Genomic DNA, 20,463 nt, shown 5'->3' with positions numbered 1-20,463 from the left:
ATTCAATCTGCCTGAATCATGTGAATTCAAGGAACACGTGCAAATGTATAACTCCCCTGCAGCAGCTGCGTGATTAAGAGGGTGAACAGAGCGGCATTGCACAAAACAACAGGTTGAATACACTGTGGTGGCCTGCCCTACATCTAAAACACTAAAGTGACTCACTCCCTACACAAGGGATACAGTACACATACACTACAACTGACATATTGATATAACATCTTAGGCAAAACGGATGTGCCCTCCTTTCAGCTTGCATAAAACATAAAAATAAAAAGTGTTGAGTAGTGTTCAGTAGGCTAGTTAGTTACTATGCAGTTCTGCTGGTACAGGCTACATTCAGTGATGAGTTGTGTACACATTCCCCTCATACTGGTTATGCTCTGTGTCTAAAACATACCTGAGAGCAGCATAAATCATCTTTTGAACACAGTAAATATGACTGTAGATGGAAGCAGAAGAGCAAAGAAGCAAAACAGATTTTGGTGGTCATACTGTAAAAAACTCACAAACACTGAGACGTTTAGCATATACAAACACCGCTGCACACACAAACAAACCAGGATTCTCTCCATTGGAATTCTTTCCACTGGCCCCATCACTATCAGCCACAAATTTATTACACAAAATATAATAATTAATCATTTTGTTTCTCTAGTGGTTTCAGACAATTCTGACATCATAACAGCAATGGAAAGTGAGAACACAAGGACACAGCGATGAACAGAAACAGAGAAAAACAACATGGGTGTCATTTGAAACCATTTGTGTGGTTCTTGTCTGAACAGAAGTCATTATCTGCAGCCATTGCTGTGCGTCGAGTCAAACGGAGAGATGACACAGAGCAGACATGCCGCATACAAACACATGCAACAAGTGCTTGGTGTAGAATAGACGGTTCCACGGTCAATCCAAAGATGGCCTGTGTCGTGTGTGTGTGTGTGTGTGTGTGTGTGTGTGTGTGTGTGTGTGTGTGTGTGTGTGTGTGTGTATGTGATAAGCCTAATTTATACTTTGTGGTGTGATGCCGTTGCTCTGTACATATTAACACATTGTCAAGCGGAAAACCGTGACTCACTGTATGACGAAGTATAAATCAGCCTTTACTCATCATCTACGTGAGAGATGGTGGACTGGAAGGCGAAGGTGATGTGGTTTCGTGCGTGGTCAAGGTAGGGGTCTCTGAAGGTGTCCGTGTCACCACTGAAGTGTCTCCACTGCATCAGCTCTGACATGCTCAGGTGCTTCTGTGCTGCCGAGCCGCCACCGCCACCACGCTCACCCTGACGACCCAGCTGGCAGGGCCTGTCAGAGGCCTCCTCTTCTGGTTCCACCGCTGAGAAAAAGGATATCAAAAGGAAAACAGGGATAGACATGTGAGCTTTATGCTTCTAAAAACAACCTGCACACTTTGATTCCCTCTTTGAACGATATATTATTCTTTTTCTTTCACATTTTTGGCCCATGGTGGGAGCCCGGAACTCAGCTCATGCTTCCTTCATTGCATGAGGAGTGAGCAAGCCGCTTCTTATCCTACTGGAGAGTTTCCCCCGTAGGACGTAGCGCATCAAAGGAACATGTTATTCCAACCAGTCATCCCCTCCATCAGGCGCCCCAGCTGGGCAGGGTGAGGCACTATGGAGACGAGGATTTGTGAAGGTACCTACACGGGGAGAACATGCAAACTCACTGTGGCATGGAAACCGCTCTGCTGCAGACAGGAAGGCTCTGCAGCGAGTGGTGAAGTCTGCTCAGAAAATCACCGGAAGCAGCCTACCTGCCATCAGTCACATTTACACCAGCAGACATCATGAAAGATGTCACCCACCCTGCTCATGGTCTGTTTGCCCTCCTCCCTTCGGGCAGGAGGCTGCACAGTATTAAGGCCAATACCACCATGCTAAAGAATAGTTTCTTCCCTGTAGCTGTGAGAATTATGAACTCTGGACCTTGAAACTGTGATCTTTGCACTTGTGAGATTACTTATGAACTCTGCACTAAGAACTGAACTGCAACACTGTTTTTCTAATGTCGTTTTTAATGCTGCTACTTTTTAGTACTGTCTTTTTAGCGGGCAAGTGCAATTGCTTTTAGGTATTATGTAGTTTTTATAGTGTCTAGGTATATTTTATTATTTCGCCATGTCCAGGACCTGGGTAACAAATTTCGTTCTGTACTGAATGACAAATAAACTCATTGAACCTTGAACTCCACACAGAAAGGCCCTTTTGCCAATTCCACTTACTATGGGCACTGATGACATGGAGGAGAGAACACGTCCCCAGCGCACACAGCGGCCCCGGCAGGAGTGTGGGTGTGTGTGCGTGCGCGTGCGTGTATGCATACCGTGGGCAGAGCCATCCATTTCACAGCTGCAGTCCAGGAGGTCATGAGTGAGACAAGGTGTTTCTGTCAGGCTGAACAGATCTCGCAGCTCATTGGAGGAGAAACTGGTGTGGTCCGCCCCTTTCCCCAGGTCCACCACAGTCCCAGAAAGGCCCTGCTTGGACACCTGCCTTTGGAAGATGCGTTCCTCAATGGTACCTAAGTGAGAAACATGCAATTTACAATTCAGGCATTTAGCAGACGCTCTTAATCCAGAGCGACTTACAATAGCAAGGTAATGCATCAATACATCAACATTAATATATCAAATCATAGAAATAGTAATCTAAGAAAAACGTAGGTAGACCAGGCACCTACATTTGTAACCACTTGCGCCCCCATTGTCTAAATATAAATGATCATAGGTATGTTGGTCTTAAAATGAGGTGTGGTCTGGTGCAAGCAGAGCGCACTGCTATCTTAAGCCCAAAGTTTGTGTTCTGCTTTTAGGTCAATTAAAAACTTAAAACAGATCGCAAATGTTTCCTTAGTATTTGCGCAGCGCATCACTTGCCTAGGTGGTTCACAATGCAAGCACACTGATAGCAGTCAAAATCCATCCAATCCAACACACGTTCAACAATTTAAGTGACATTTCTGAGAGGATCTGCATTGAGGGTGAGAAAATAATTAACTTGGCACCACAATGATAACGTTCTGTAAACAGTGCCACACACAGATGTTAAAAGGAGGTAATTATAAAGAGGTAGATAGTTTGCTGCGGTAATGCCAGCTACCATGCCATTTGATTTCAAACAATTCCATCCATCTATCCCGCAGCCAATTGTGCACTGATTTGTAAAATATTTAGTTCTCTCTAATCGGCAATGTGTGGTTGTTAATTTGGTGTATGAAATATGATGTTAATACCAGTCAAAGGATATAGCTTGAAATGTAAGTGTCTGGACAAAGTGAAAGGTAGAAAGAGAGAGTGTGAGAGAAAAAGAGCATTTATCTCACACCTAAATCTGTTCATGTGTTCAAATAGCCTAACTGTATTGTTGTGAATCCATAGCCAAATAGGGCTAAAAGAATAACTGAGGATGAGCGTGTGAATATGGCTGTTGGGCATGAGGAGACTATGGTGATTCTGGCCACTGTGTTTTGACACCCGTTGTTTCCATGTGATGTTTTGGCAATGTTCCCCCTGTGTCTCCTGACATCGTTACATCACTTTATTCGTCTCCAAATCCGCTCTGATTGATTTAATTAATGTAACGCCCAAATCACAGCTACGACTAGGTCAGACGCTTAACACCACCCAGTAGCGCCATGCGCCTGGTAGCGCATCCAAATTGTGGGCGGGGGGTCTATAGGGCCCTATTTTCACCGGTGCCTTCACCATCCCTAAACCTTTTTGCCATTTTTTATTGTTGTGAAGAAGAAAACATTTTAAATAGTTCAAATAGCTAATCTACAAACTTACAACATGTCAATATAGATTGTCTATTTGAAATATTTGAAAATGTTTTTCAAATAGTAAAAAAGGCTTATGGATATGGGGTAAGGCACAGACAAAAATATAGGCCTAGTGAGTAGTGACCACTACGAGACCTTGGTTTTGAATCCTCTGTGGTTCATCCAACTTGGCCAGAAACTGCCAATCAACACAGTTGCCTTTGGTGTTGATGGCTGAGAAACCAGGCGAGGAGGGAGGGCGAACTCTGTCACCGCACTACTGATAACTGATTCCTACAGGTTGGTCAGGTTCAGTGGGGAGAGAAATAGGTCACATAGAGTGTGTTCATCTGAACGCATTACGTCTACATTCTCCTAAATAACCAACTGTAGGGGTTAAAAATGCCAGGGACTACACATGGATTGGAGAAATTGGCATAATAAATAAAGGGGAAGAATTTTAAGAAAACAAAACAATAAATAAATGGACAACTTGGACACGAGGGAGGTGCTTGAGGAAAGGCCATGGGACGACCAAATCAGCAGGGATCACCCTGCAATCAAGTTCAACACGTTTGTGAAGGGTGTGCGTGCACGTGTTCTCACCTGCTGTGAGGAGACGGTAGATATGCACAGTCTTCTTCTGTCCATCTCTCCATACTCGAGCCATGGCCTAAAACACACAAGCAAGCAGTGTTGCAGAGGACAATGCAATACCAGGGTACGCAGTGCCATCTGGTGGAGATGCATAAATAATCTGATTATGGTATGCTATGTTCTGTGTGAATGTGTCTAGTGTGAGTTTGTTGTGCGCATGCACATGGATGAGTGTGTGTGTGTGTGTGTGTATATATGTGTGTGTGTGTATGAATTAATGAATAAAAACATTTTTTAGACGTTTTTTCTAAATAATACCAAAAATCGAAGAAATTCCATGAATTTCAAAAACAAATGTTTAGGAAGTAGTGAAAATATCCGATCTACAAGCGCCTATTTGCCTGGGACCCAAAATAGTGAAAATTGTAGATCTACAAGCTCACAACCTGTAGAACTGGTATTTTCACTATTTTTTGGGGACCCCACCCAGGCAAAGGTCTTAAGACCCTTTTTTGGGTCTTGAGCCAAAAGGTTTTGGGAACCGCCACTGTAGGTGTGCTGTGGATCAGTGTCACCTGGATGTCGTTGGCGGGGTTCCAGTCGATGTCGTACAGCACCAGGTGGGAGGCCCCCACCAGGTTGAGGCCCACCCCTCCGGCCTTGGAGCTCAGCAGGAACAGGAAGCTCTGGGAGTAGGGGCTGTTGAAGGCGTCCACCAGCCGCTGCCTCTGGACGGTGGGCGTGTGGCCGTCCAGCCGACAGAAGCTGTAGCCCAGGTGGACACACAGGTCCTGGAGCAGGTCCAACGTCTGTGTGTAGTTGGAGACCACCACAACCCTGGAGGAGGAAACAGTACAACAGTGGTTCAACCTATTCAGGCCGTGACCCCCAAAATAATCATATTTGAACTGGGGTCCCACCCGGACGAGCATTAAAGGTGATACACTATGCATTTAAAAAGTATTTATGTCATATTGTTTATGTCCCAAAAACGTTTTTCAAAAGGTTTGAGGCTAAATTACCACTCCTGAATAGAGAGCCTCTCTCATTTTTGAATGGCTCTCAGAGCATTTCAACTGCAGTACCACCTTTGGCCTGAACTGCACCACCCCCCCCCCCCCCCCAAAATCCTTTTGAAAAAAAATTGAAATTGAATTGAAAAGAAAAAAAAAATATATAGATTTTTTTTTTTATGATGACGTCACAATCGGCAGATGACGTCACAATCGGCAGCAAATCTGGATAGCCTGTTTTGAGAACCCGTGGGATACTTTTAACCTTGGCCTTCTCAAAACCAGAGAAAGACACAACGGTCAGAAATGGGACTTTGTGAGGATAGAAGGTGCTAGTGGGACCCCAAAAAAAGGTTTTAAAATAGGAAAAGTGAAATTTCATGGTGTATCACCTTTAAGAGTTGAGGCATTACATTTTGTATAACATGGTTCTATTGTGAAAATAGCAGATCTACATGCTCACAACGCCTCGCGTTGCGAGGCGTTGTGAGCATGTAGATCGGCTATTTTCACAATTTCTGCCTCTAATATTTGACAATTTTGCCAATGTTTCGTTTGTCATTAGATGTATTAAAAAGTCCTTAAATTGTCTCTTTAGAAATGTCCAGATATACCCTTCACCCACTTAAACTTTATGCTGGTTTGTTTACTGTTGAGTGAGAAAACAATGTTGCACATTAAGGTAACCATCTGGGGACCACCCAAAAATTAATTTGGGGACCCCTCTGGGGATCCCGACCCACAGGTTGAGAACCACTGCAATACAATAATGTCTGGGTTTAGTTGGAGACCACCACAACCCTGCAAGGAGGAAAACGGTACCACTTCACGTCTGCTAACCAGTGATGAAAAAAGTACTCCAATGTTTTTACTTAAGTAGAAGTATCAATAGTGCAATATTGAAATACTGAATTCAAAATTCACTTGAGTAAAAGCACAAAAGTATTGGCATAAGTACCAAAAGTAGAAGTACTCATTATGTCCCATTTCAAGTTTCAAGAACAAAAATCTTTTGAAAACAGTGAGGCATTGTGAGCTTGTAGATCGGCTATTTTGACCAAAATGTACATATGGTTGAAGTAGTTATGTATGTTTTGTAATAATAATCCAAATCTAACTAGTAAAAAAACAATTAAAACCATGAAGCATCTGATAAACATGGATATGTGTGTGTGCGTGCGCACGCACACACGTGCACACACACACACACACACACACACACACACACACACACACACACACACACACACACACACACACACACACACACACACACACACACACACACACACACACACACACACACACACACACACACACACACACACACACACACACACACACACACACAAATAAGCACCTGTCTGCAGGGTTGAGGTGTCTTATGGCCGTCAGTAGGTCTGATAGAACCAGCAGTTTTCCGGAGTCCACAGTGCTGAATGCACCTGAGCTGTAGGACTCTGGGAAAAGACCTTCCATTCCCTCATATACAGAACTCTCCATTGTTCCACTGCTGCTTTTCTCCTAAATGCACATGAACAAAGAATTTACAGTGACATTTCAAAAACACAATAAAAAACACCTCTCTATCTTCTTCAATGTGCTTTCATGGAACCGGCAGACATTTTTTGGTTCCAGTTCGGTCCAAACCAACTTTTAGGGTTCTGAACCAATTCATTTTCAGTGGAAACGCTCTGAACTGGTACAATATTAGACAGGGACAAAAACTGAACAGGCTCAACCCCGGTGGAAAGGTTAACAGGTAACAACATTGTGTGCAAGTGTACAGGTTTGTGCATCGGTCATGTTTTATTTTGTTTTAGTGTACCTTACAAGTGGAGTAGAGCAGGCCTGGGTGGTTGCAGAGCTTCTTCAGGGCCGTGATGCAGGCCAGGTGCGTGTGGACCTGCGTGGAGCCCTGAAGGCAGGCCCTTAACACGCGGTGGGAGAGCAGGTGCTGGTACAGCTCCCGCTGCAGCGCCGAGGCCTGGCAGAACAGGGTCCAGTCCAGGCGCGGCGGCAGGTAGCGGTTGATGATCTCCTGGGTCCGCCTCAGGATGAACATGCCGGTCAGACGGGAGAGCTCTGCGGCACGCTCCTCCCCCAGAGCTCTGTCCTCCTGATGGAAGAGAGGCGAGGAGCTAAATCGGCGGAGGTTTTGGATAAGGTTGACGCCACCTCGCGGCTTGGGAGCTTTTGTCTACGCCCCCTTCATGGCAGGGAACATTGAGTTTTGAGTGTAGCAACATTTTCATAAAATACTAAAGAAGTGTTTATTTTTTTACGTTTATTTACATGTCGCCCCGTTCAACTGTGCTTTCTGCGGAGACACGCGTTTAACATAGAATGACAGGCAAATAAAATACAGTAGGCCTACTATGCAGGAAAAAAGGGGGAAAATACCAAAGAAGTGTTTATTTTTTTATTTACACATCACCCGTACCACTGTGCTTTTTTGTGGAGACACGCATTTAACATAGAATGCCAGACAAATAAAATGTAGTAATATGCAGGAAAAAGGGGGAGAATACCAAAGAAGTGCAAGCCTAAGGGGGTGTCAACCAAAACCTCAGCCGATTTAAGAGATGCGACCATGAGACCCGGGCCGGCCGGTTCACTAAATGTTTATGTAAGCATAGATATATACTAACTAGAGGCATGTTAATGTTGCATGATAACTCTGCTATTACCTGCTGTGTTCCCTTGTTCCATTTACTGTCATCTTGGCACAAAGCGCTCAAAGTTTGTTGTACGCCCACTAAATGTCCGGGATCTGAAGCGTGGCCTACATCTGGCCTACGTCTTGGCACAAAGCGCTCAAATTCTGCTGTACGCCCAGTCACAATGGCTTCGTGGGACGTTTAATGAAATGAACTCTTAAATAGCACCACTCACTTCACACTAGGTGTGATTTTTTTTACAGTTTACTTAAATTAGTTTATTTGTGTTTTTATTTCTTAGTTTAACTTTTTCGGTGCCATATGTAAAGTGGGACCTCTTATATTGCCGTTTCACCACCAAAGGGTTAAAAAAATAGTGTGCACGCCGGTGTACAAATTTGTGCACAGATGATGCACTATGCATGTACACGCTTTTCACAGCATTCAGACAAAAACATCCGCTTGGAAATCCATTCAGGAGATAGCAGCCCTTATGTTTTCTTCAAATGTAAACAAACATGGCTGCCATGTTTGAAAGATGGGGTTGGTATGGGGGTTAAACATGCAATTTCGCGATCGCGATCATGCCTAGTACATTGTTGGAGGTCCATTTTTTTTTTTTTTTTTTTTATAAAGTCGATAAAAGTCGATTGGCAGGGAAAGCCAGTTAAAAAGTCGATTTTATTATAGAAGTCGATTTTTTGGCAGGGTATGAGTTAAGGAGTGGCACTGGGGCAGACTGTCCCAGGTCTGATTTTAGTTCTGGATCTGCTGAACCTTATGTCAATTTTATTTTGTTATTAATTGATTTTTCATTGGTTAAGAAAAATGTTGTATCTTGAGTTTGGGCCAGCCTGGAGGTGGTAACAGTCAGTACCTCTGTACAGGAGGGTTGTCTGGAGCGCAGTATAGGTTCCTCGTACACTTTCCTGTAAGCAGTAGTGGACCCTAGGATCCCTGGGTTGACAAACTCTATGATGGCGTAGAACTCCTGCAGGTCGTTCTGTACTGGGGTACCTTCAAAAGATCAACACAAAATACACAATTAACCTTATTCCTTTTAAGATCCATACAGCAATCACCAGAGACGATTATCTTAGGAGCAGTGGTTTTCAACCCTTGTCATATCAAGGTCCATTATTTATTTAACATCTGAGCCACAGAACCACAACTTGATGATTCAGCCTCTCAGACCCAAGACTTAAGAATGTTTTGTTATAGTTGGATAGGATTTTGTCCTCAATTCCATGCTGTATTGATGTGTTAGGAGACATAACAGGCAACTGTTGATCAAAAGAACAATTCTTCTACATTCTCTAATTGTGTAGACTTCTTGTAAATTAAGTAACGCACATGATGAACAATAATTCAATGTCTTCAAATCTACAAGCTCGCAGCGCGGCACTCGGTGCCGCGCTGTGAGCTTGTAGATCTGCTATTTTCAAATTGCTAAAGCATTAAATAATTCTAGGCCTTAAATAACAATAAATGTATATTTGTGTGTGTGTGTGTGTGTGTGTGTGTGTGTGTGTGTGTGTGTGTGTGTGTGTGTGTGTGTGTGTGTGTTGTGTGTATACCTGTCAGAATGACCCTGCGTGTACAGTTGAGCCCACTGAGGGCCGACGAGGTCTTGATGTTACTGTTCTTCAGTCTGTGGCCTTCATCACACACCACAAGACTAAACTCCAGCTGCTGCACCTGAAAAGGCAAACTCCTCATCATCAAGCTGGAGTCAGGTGAAGTGTTGTGAACACAACATCAACACAACAGGGTGAGAGCCATGGGTGGGGACCCCCCCACCCATGACAAGCACTAAGAGTTGAGGAATTACATTTTGTATAACACGGTTCTATTGTGAAAATAGCAAATCTACATGCTCACAATGCCTCGGTATTGTGAGCATGTAGATCAGATATTTTCACAATTTCTGCCTCTAATATTTGAAAATTTGATTTGAGGTGTGCTGTGTGCATCAGCCTTTTCTAAAAAGTTCATAGGTGTAAATGTATACTGCGTTCCACTGGCCTCCACACAGGCAGGCACACACACATTTGAAAAAGGGACACTTTGTTTCGGAATTTCAGAACATTTAATGAAGCTTTTTGTTGCGAATGTTTAAATTGTCATTTTAGAGTTATTAAAAAGTCCTTAAATTGTCACTTTAGAAATGTGCATAAACCCTCTATACACTTAAACTTTATGTTGGTTTGTTTACTGTTGAGTGAGAAAACAATGTTATTTGGCGACCCCCTTGGGGGCCCCGACCCACAGGTTCAAAAGCACTGACATACTGTACCTGTTCTAGAGAGCGCAGCAGCATCTCATAGCTGATCACCAGGACGCTGTGTAATGGAGAAGCCACAAACTGCTCGATCCTGTGGTCCTGCACAAGTACAAGTAGGTTGGTGAGTGGCTCGGTATCAGCCAGTAACATGTACACATACTGAACATTTATATGCATCGATTATTAACATATAATCTGTGAATAAGCAATCAGCAGTGATGTAAAGCAACTACCGATAATTACATTTACTCAAGTAAACATACTTAGTACAAAAATAATTGAGTACTTTTTCCACCACTGACAATAGGGAATAAGGGTGTTGTGACAGAACACAATGCAAGTGTAAAGCACTAAATCAAAGTTATTGGTACTTAAATTGTGTCGTTTAACTCCCATAGGTCCTCTTATGCTATGTATAATGATTAAAGAAGTACTTACACTGGAGTTAGAGTGTAAACAATATCTTACCACAGGATGTTACTGATTAATGTGCTCACGTGGCTATTTTAAAGTGTCATGCTCCGTTGTACGACGGACTCGCGTGCCGAAAGTAGCAAATCTACAAGCTCACAAGTGTGTGACATTGTGACATTGGCGTATGACAAAGTCTGTTATTATACTTCTATATATCCTAACCGGGTCCACAGTGAAGACGCTGATCCTCTCGCGGCCCAGCCACTTGTTGAACTCCGCTCCCCAGTTCTGAACCAGGCTGCCGGGGGCGACCACGAGGACGCGCTTGGCGACAGGTTTCCCACCGTACGGCCCCTGCCTCAGCAGCGTCCAGGCCAACGCCACGCTCTGTAGGGTCTTACCTAATCCCATCTCATCGGCCAGGATAGCACCGTGGCGATGAGAGGCTCTGAAACACACACACCAGTGTCATGATCAGTGTTGATTTCGTCGACTAAACCTATGATGAAAGATGTTCGTCGACTACGCTCTTTCACTGACAAAAAATATATATAAAATGAAATAAAAACTAAGCTATGATGACTAAAAAAACTAAGACTAAACCAGTAAGACTCCCTAATCGGGAGATAAGCGACCGTAGGTCACATGTATACACAAAGAGTAGGGAGCAGTGTCCCCAAAAAATGTGGACGGATCCATGTTGATGACATGAGTGTAGACATACTGTGTACCGAGTTGAGTGATTTTAGGGCAAAAATTGGAGGAGCAGTGTCCAAAAATGTGTTTTGCAAGAATCGGCCTCATGGTGGCGCTAGAAGAGGGCCATGTGAGAAATGAGGGGTGGGGTCTCCGCGCCGCCGAGGCGGACGAATAGGTACCGGCCCCGGCTCTCCCGGTGGCTCCTAGGCCAAGTTAGGGCATTTTATGTGCGCTGCAGTGGCAGGGGGTCCTCCACTGGGGGCGCCACCACTTTTGCATCCGTTCTGGAGCACAAGGAGTCGGTGGTCCCCGGGAATTCCCCGTGAGCAGCCCCGTTGGGGTGGTCATTTGGTCATTTTTGCACATTTGGTCATTTTTTACATCTGGGGGTCCCCCAGGGACCTGGGGGTCCCTGGAGCTCCGGGGGTCCTTGGAGGTTGTAGTTTGGCAGGCAAGGAGTGTGTGTGCAAAATCTGGCATGGATCGGGGCAACGGTTGCGGAGATATGAGCAGGGCAGAAGTGTGACGTGTGACGTGTGACGGACTGACTGACGCACGGACACCTGGTGGAGCTTTCTGTAGTAAGTGCGACCTACGGTCGCAATAATATATTGACAATACTGTTGACAAATAAAAACTAGACTAAAATGTTAGGGAGGGACTAGTGGAGAAGAGATCCAGTAGAACTAAAAGACATCAGAGTCATTTTATATTTGGTTGTGCTCTGAACAGCAGATCTACACTCTCACAACGCGTCGCAGCGGGACATGTTGTGAGATAGTACCGGTACATACATTGTACTATTTTCAGCATACAACCAAGTTAAAATAATCAGGCATTACGAAGCCATCAAGGCACAGCCAAAATACATTTTGTAGACTAAATAAAATGTAGATTTAGTCAACTAAAATCATATTGCGACCGTAGGTGACATCACAGTGGTGTGGCTGGTTCAGAGTTCAGACAGGTATGTATGGGCATAAAAGGGATGTATGTTGTGATGTCATGGGAACCACTATGCCCATATATGGAGATCCCTGATGTCATCAATATTAAGCCCATCTAACAGGACTTCATATCCATATATGGGGAACTGGTCCGATATACATCACTGGCCCGACGGCCAAGACATGGTGTGACCTCGCCCTTTAGGGCGAGGTTGCTTGTCGCCCTGAGGCGTCTTACACTAGTGATATTTAGTAGACTAAAACTAGACTAAAACTAATACTTTTCAGATGACTAAAATATAAAACTAAGTGTACGGTAATTTTATCCAAAAGACAACCATCAAAACACTCTGTCAAAATCAACACTGGTCATGACGCATATCCATTTAATGGGTCCCAGGGTGCAACAAAATGTTAAGCTTCCAAAAAACAAAGTCTACGATTAATACTCATCAATTCAGTGTTGTTGCAGACCGTGTCGAGGACAGTGTAGAATTACCTCAACCCCATGACACACTCGTAGAGAAACAGCAGACCCTCTCTCTGGTGGGGTCGGAGGTGAGTGGTCAGGTAGGGGTCAACCACGACATCAACCACTGGAAGTCCTGACTTGTTATGAGCCCACTGGTGGTTGGCAGAGGGTCGTGGCATCACCAGGGCACCTACAGGGACAGAGGGACGTGGCATTACCAGAGCACCTAAAGGGACAGAGGGACGTGGCATCACCAGAGCACCTAAAGGGACAGAGGGACGTGGCATTACCAGAGCACCTACAGGGACAGAGGGACGTGGCATTACCAGAGCACCTACAGGGACAGAGGAATGTGGCATTACCAGAGCACCTACAGGGACAGAGGGATGTGGCATTACCAGAGCACCTACAGGGACAGAGGGATGTGGCATTACCAAAGCACTAGTCTCGCGTGGCCAGACTAGCCTGACACTCAGCTTGAATTGACATTTCGTTTCACTCCATTATTCAGTCTGAACTTGCTCTCATCTAAGGCAATTTCAAGGATGGCTTAAAACAGTGGTAAATCAGTGGTAAAACAACCTTGAGTTGGCTCATGGACCCCGCCCACTGTTGTGTTGCTGAAACAATTAATGATTGTAACTAAATAACCTTGCAAGTTAAAACTGTGTTTTCTTTCATTTATATGGTAGAAGTGGTAGAAAAGCAATTTACCATTCAAGGTTGTTTGAAACCCTGAAACAGTGGTAAATCAGCCAACAACCCACTCCCTCTCATGGTAAATGGCTTACTTATATAGCACCTCTTCACAGCACAAATGCACAGAGTGCTTTACAGATACACAATAAAAAAAAAAGTAAGCTCTACAGTTGCAGAGATAAAAAGATACATAATAAAAATAAAAAAAAGCTCCTCAGTTGCAGAGAAGACACCAATAAATTAAAAACACCCAACAGTAACAGAGAATACAAAAGAACAAAAGAACAGTAAAATCAGGGATGCCTATAGACGGGTTTCTGCCTGGTCCACGTCACACTGATGGGTCGGTACAAAATTAGCCAATAAATAGAAACCATGCAGCGCTCCCCAAAACAACAGGTTTGGGGATTGGTGGGAATTGATTACATGATACATTCAGCTGTGCATTTAGTCTCAATGTTTGTAAACAAGAAACCGGTCTATAAGTGACCAAAGACCTGTCTTTGAGTGCCTGGTTAAAGCGGAAGTGAAGCATCGCACCCACTTCCGTTTGGTTTTAACATCGCGCACATTTATCCTAATATAAAAAGAAAATCAAAATCTAAGCATATTTAGCTGGCTGCTTATCAGTAATGACATTTTAAAATACCCGTATTTTCCGGACTATAAGGCGCACTTAAAAGCCTTTAATTTTCTCAAAAAACGACAGTGCGCCTTATAGTCCAGTGCGCCCTATATATGGATCATTCATTGACATTGACATTCCCTTTAGCACAGCTCCATCTGTTGGTTGCATAACGCAACGGTAGCGTCTATTATGTGCGCCTTATAGTCAGGTGCGCCTTATATATGAAAACAGTTTGAAAATAGACCATTCATTGACAGTGCGCCTTATAGTCAAGTGCGCCTTATAGTCCAGAAAATACTGTATATTGTCATGAACGGTAATGCCAGGTTCCATTACTCGCCGTTCAGGAGTTGTAGTTCCAGACTATATATAGCATTCAGAGTTTGTGGAATAGTTGTCAGGCTACGCTTGACTACCAAAGCACCTACAGGGACAGAGGGAAGTGGCTTTACCAAAGCACCAACAGGACAGGTGCAATGAGGATTAAGTTCATACATTGTCTGTCCTTATGAAGGTCTAACAACCGAAACGTCTAATAAAGAGCAACAAAAAAGTTTGCAAGTTCCTGACAGTGTGTGGGTTATTTTCTTCGATATTATTGTCAGTGATCTCCTTCTGAATATATGCACTTTTTGTCCCACGCACCCGTCAACAACCGATGAGCTTTTTCTAAAAAGTTCATAAATGCAAATGTACACTGCGTTCCACTGGCTTCCACACTCAGGGCACACACAAATTTGAAAATGGGGCGCTTTGTTTTTCGAAATATAAATCCTGCATGCACTGTACAGTATTATATAAAAATCACACTGAGCGGTGGTGTCCATTAATTTCAAGGCTGTGTGTGTGTGTGTGTGTGTGTGTGTGTGTGTGTGTGTGTGTGTGTGTGTGTGTGTGTGTGTGTGCGTGTGTGCATGCATGTACATTTCAAGGCTGCTCAACAGCACCTCTCTGGTCACCCAGCGGTATTGCAGGCCAGGCTACAGACACACATACATGCATAGACACACGCATAGCTACACACACGGTCACGCTAAGGAGACGGAGTGACCACAGCTCAAAAACATACAGCACATACCTGGAGCTAGAGGGTCATGGCGGGGTTTGCAGGGCTGTTCCTCCTGTACTCTAGCCTCTGGCGCTCCTGCTCTGCCCAGCAACGCAGGCCGACAGAAGGGTTTGGCCGCCTGGCGGCGAGAGGGGGGCGGGGCCGAGGCCACACTGGACTCCGTCTTCTCCACGTGGACGATGTCCTGGAAACAGCGCCCCCTGGCGTAGTCCTCGGGAGTTATCACCCCCATCACCTCCACCTCCTTCCCACCTATCTTCAGCGTCTCTCCCTCACAGAGGGAGGCCAGCTGTGACACCTTGTACCCAGTACCTGTAACGCACACGCACGCACGCAAACACAATTTTCAATTTAGGCATTTAGCAAACACTCTTAATCAAGGGCGATTTACATTAAGCAACTAACTAAAAGCAATGGTTCTCAAACTTGAAATATCAAGAAAGAACCCCCAAATGTGTTTGGCCACAGACCCCCATTTGGAAAGAGTTTGTGCCAGGAACCACATAACAAAAGATTTGTGTTGTTAAAAAAAGATTAATTCAAATATTTCAAAATTGAAAAAGGAAAAAGTTAAAAGTTGTTCAAGTGATTTTGATGCTAGATTAACTCATATTGCTGCGGACCCCCTGGAACATTAACCCTGCAAGGCTCAGCGTTGCTTTTTGGCAACATTTTTTAAATCTTTTTTTTTTTTATGTTATAGTTAGTTTTCCTGTTTTTTTCCACTTTAACATCACCATTAAATCCTATTGTTTAGTATTACAATGCCACGATATTTGCATATAAATACCCCCCACAGGGGCTGACATTCACACCTCCCAGAGAAGTTGAAATTCCAGCGTCTGGACAAACAACATCTCACTTTTTAACTGAAGCTATTCCTCACTAAAACATAAGTAAAATGCCTGTAATATATTTTTTCGTGATCATTAGAATGAAGTAGAACATGTACATGTGTTATTATTGTGAAAAATATCCCCAAAATGCAAATTATAGCATGTACATTGTCATACAACAGCATCTGATTTTTTTTATTTTTTTTTTGGCCAGTAGAAATTAATTCGGGTCTTGCAGGGTTAACTATTAGACCGTATCTGTGTGTCTGGGATACCTTTTCCGATGTCTTTTCCCTCCATGTCTTTGAGGGTGGCAGTCCGTCCTCTGGTTATCAGCACGGCATCTCCTTCCCAGCGCTTGTGTTTCCTCTGGCTGGCCTTACACCACACCACACTGAAGTAGCACGCACCATCCTGACCCTCTGTAGAGTCTGTATGAGCACCAGGAGATGGCCCCACCGCCACCACTGGGCTGCGAGGGGAGCCAACACTCAGTCGAGGGGAACATCCAAGTTCTGGAACACACAGATAGATACATTAAGTCAACGTTTCTCAAACTTTTAAATTTCAAGGTCTCCTCTTAACTCTGACAGTGTACAAATGGAACCAAATGGACCCGTAAGGGTTCATTTGGTTCCATTTGTACACGGTCAGAGTTACAGACTTGTATGGGTCAATTTAGACCCCCCTAAAGGATCCCACAGAGTCCCTGGAATCCACTTTGAGAAACACTGTATTAAGTCACAACGTATGTGTAGTTCACATATAACCCAGTAGAGGTCACTGGTTCACTAGGACTACACAGCTCTACATCTATGGCAGTTTATGCAAGCCCATTCTCAAGAAGACCTATTTCCACATTTCCTCCTCAAAGTGCACATTTTGTGACACATTTTCCTTTTTAAAGAATTATGGGAAAACCATTTCCATTAAAACGAGTTACATAAGGATTTAGGGATGCTGATAATTTTCCAATTATTAGATCACAGATTCGGGCTTATGATTTAGACACAGGGGGGAAATACATAAATTGGAGGCGTCAGTTTTAAATGAAATAATTGAACCAAAATGCAGAATTCTTACTGTTGTAATCATTTTTAATAGATAAACACAGACGGGACACAGAACATCAGCGTTCATTTACCACAGTAACAGTCACATGGACATTCACGTTGATCAATAACAACAACAACAATGTTACAAAACCACCTCGTCTTTCTCCATCTTCCTTTAACTGTTCATCTCTGCAGTGGAAGAGTATAAAGACGTATAAAGTTGAACTCTTTCAGCCAAAAGCTTTGGCATCCCAAAGTAAAGGATTATTTCCTTGTTAGGAATGCAAGAAGGCTTTGTAGGAAGCATCACCTAAAGCCCAAACCACAACAATGATTCGCCATGCAACTCCTTGCTACAAAATGGTTGCATGACGAATCATTGGTGTGGTTTGGGCTTAAGATGCCATGTGTATGACTGAAAATGTCTCAATACAAGAACCAGCGCTGTTTTCTTTTCAGTATTGGTTCTGATGTGTCCTTTTCATTTAATACCAGCCTCTGAAATGCAATGCACATTATACTACTGTCCAACAGTGTAAAAAGTCAATGTCTTTTTTGTGTGTACATTTGTATTTCTAGAGGGTACTGTATGTCAGATTACAGTGAGTTTTAACCCATATGATCTGAACTGTGTGGGACAAGATGCAGTACACAGTGGTCATGTTGACTACTGCGTCAGCGTTTACATAATACATAGACAGTACGCGTCTCTATGAAATGACAGAAATGAATGCCTCCGTTATGCTAACATACATCAAGAGAGAGTAGTATGTAAGATAATTGATTAGCTGCACCCTGCAATACCTGAACAGGCACAAAATAATAAGAATAATAAGAAGACAATTTTTTAAAAAAGAGATCCAAGTTCCGAAGACACAGTCTGTTTTGATTTAAACCAAGGGTCTTCAACAGGGGGTCCGGGACCCTTAGGGGGTCCTCAGAGTTACTACAGGGGGTCCTCAAAATCTTTGTGAAAAAAATAAAATCTCCTTTTTAGCCAGATTCTTAACCAGATTCTGAGAACTTTAGCCAAAAATATCAGATCTACAAGCTCACAACAAAGAGGTTTGGTGTAGAGGGGAGACGTATTGACAGTTCAAGTGGTTAAATATCTGAAAACACAAATTGACATGAATCCAAAATACCCTAATGATTGTGCTGGCAAACAATGAAACAATATGGAATCTTTTACAAGGGTGTGGGGGTCCCTGCTTCATCTCTCAGTCTCAACTAAGGAGTCCTTGGCCTGAAAACGTTGAAGACCCCTGATTTAAACAGTCTTAGTATTTAAATCCACACTGCGTGCACATTGACTATAGAGGAAGTGGCAGTCCATGTCTGAGTCTGGCGGCTTTCAGTTTCTCCACTTTGATCTTGGTCCTCAGGAGCTCCTCCTCCAACTCCTGCTTCCTCTTCAGCCCCTCCCTCTTCTCCTCCAGGTAGACGCCCACCTTCCTGTGATTGGCCAGCACCATCTCGTGCTCCTCCATGGCCAGGTGCGGCGGCCGGTGGTACCGGTCCGCCTCGTGGTGGTAGATGTCATTTGGGTAGAGGTCGTGCCGCAAGGGCAGCGGCGAGGCAGAAAGGGGGATGTTGACGGACGAGGCAGTGGGGGACAGAGAAGGCTCGTAGTCCTGGACGCTGCTCAAGTCCTGCTCCGCACCGTGGGCCTGGTGCTGGTCCTGAGCGCCCTCCACTAGCCCCGGGGGCCCCGGGGGTCCCGGGGGTCCCGGGGGCACGGTGGAGATGATGGGGAGGTCGGGCGGCGGTTTGACGTCCTCCTCGGGGTCCAGCTGGACCACTTCGTGGGGGTTGGCGGAGCCGGGAACCCCGCCAGCCGGGTAGTCCTGAAGACTGGTCAGAGAGGAGCTGCTGCCGGGGGGCTCGATGAGAGAGGTGTGCTTGATGTATATTAACCTGGAGATGCAGGGAACGAGGACAAACCAAAGATAAGTTACCAATGATATTACAGTATTATACAAGTATAAGTATGTGCTGAATGTAATTGATATTGTGCATTGAAGTGCATTGTTGTATAGACCGACGTCAGGCCATTATCGACTTGACATCCAATCGTACATCGAAGCTATATGTGCCAAAAAATAAGGCCAAGCAGCATTCTGCTTCTACGGACTGACAGCTTGGAATAAACTGGAATTTGACCAAACGATGCTTTTGTTTGAAAAAGAAATGTCAACCTAGGAAAAGTGGGCACCTCAATGTAAGAAAATGAATAAAATAAGAATTTGCAAAATGGTCTTAAGTAATGTAGTATACTACATGATTTGAACAAGCACGGTACAACATCATCAGACTTTCATTTACCCTTCAACTTCTTATTTATGACCAAAATGAATGTCTATAAAGGTTTTGTAGTTAAAAAAAATATTAGACCTTGATTGTCAAATGTTCAAGCATGTTCAAGACCTTTACATTCTTACATATTTTTGAAAGAAATTAACATTGAGGTGCCAACACTTCATAGGTGCCAATTTGTCGGGTACCCATTACACAGAGAAGGTGTCATTTCATTGGGAGACTGCATGGGAGCTGTGTGACGGCAGCCCCTCCCCTTTCTAGTACTCCTCTAGCTTGGCTCACAAGCTCTACTGAAACCTAAAACAGCCAGTGTGCCTGTAATCACTTCACCTTGTATCAGTGGAAAATCTGTGTTGATATTAGTGTGTGTTGTTGGAAGGCGCTGCTGTGATATATACCTGCGGAGTGCCTGGTCTTTATCGTGGATGGGCACGTGGTGGAACAAGTGAGGGATCATCTCCATCACCCTCCTGGTTGGCTCGGAGATGCTCCCCCTGTACTCAGGCTGGGCGTGTCTCCGCTGCATCACTTCCTGCTTGGCCGACTCCTTCAACCTCTTGTAGAGGGTCCTGAGGCCCTGCGCGGTGCGCGGGGGCCTGTCCCCGCCCAGGTCGTTGTACTGGTCCGCCACCGTGTCCCAGCACTTGTTCTTGTCCACGATGACTGCGTGCTTGTTGGTGTGCTCCTCCAGGATGCGCACGTGTGGGCGCACCAGCTTCAGCAGGTCCAGCTTCTCGGAGAGGGTGAAGTTGGAGGAGCGGGCCTTGCCCACCATGCTGGACAGGAACACAGAACTGGTCTCCATCTTTAGAGCATCGCAGGCCATACCAGAATGAACCCGGGCCTTTTGCAGGAGCCAGGCACCTTCAAATCCCCCCAGTCCTTACTGTTCTCCTCCTGATCTCTACTTTGCCCTCCCCCCTCTCTCTCTGCTTCTCTTTGTCCACGGTGATAAAAGCTAATACTAGTCTTGTCACCCACCTCTCAT

General features: G+C 44.4%; 2 protein-coding genes across 2 annotated transcripts in view; one reads left to right on the top strand and one right to left on the bottom strand.

Annotated features, from left to right (window-relative positions):
* Window positions 1-20,463, top strand: part of LOC308298554 (sialic acid-binding Ig-like lectin 15) — a gene marked incomplete at both ends in the record, with an annotated part of 432,712 nt that overhangs the window by 238,322 nt on the left and 173,927 nt on the right. The gene's annotated exons all lie outside the window — the stretch shown is intronic.
* rad54b (RAD54 homolog B) lies at window positions 1,104-20,280 on the bottom strand (the record flags this gene model as incomplete). Its single annotated transcript, XM_080753441.1, has 15 exons — window positions 1,104-1,336; window positions 2,347-2,544; window positions 4,390-4,456; window positions 4,956-5,217; window positions 6,754-6,917; window positions 7,222-7,512; window positions 8,931-9,070; window positions 9,631-9,751; window positions 10,350-10,436; window positions 10,974-11,199; window positions 12,897-13,059; window positions 15,275-15,577; window positions 16,377-16,573; window positions 18,471-19,073; window positions 19,874-20,280. The coding sequence occupies 15 exons, from the start codon at window positions 20,278-20,280 to the stop codon at window positions 1,104-1,106; spliced, it is 3,462 nt and encodes a 1,153-aa protein (XP_080609567.1).

This window comes from Nannobrachium achirus (assembly GCF_963921795.1).
Source record: "Nannobrachium achirus genome assembly, chromosome: 2".
In the NCBI taxonomy this organism is placed as follows: Eukaryota; Metazoa; Chordata; class Actinopteri; order Myctophiformes; family Myctophidae; genus Nannobrachium; species Nannobrachium achirus.
This window is presented reverse-complemented; position numbering and strand designations above follow the sequence as displayed.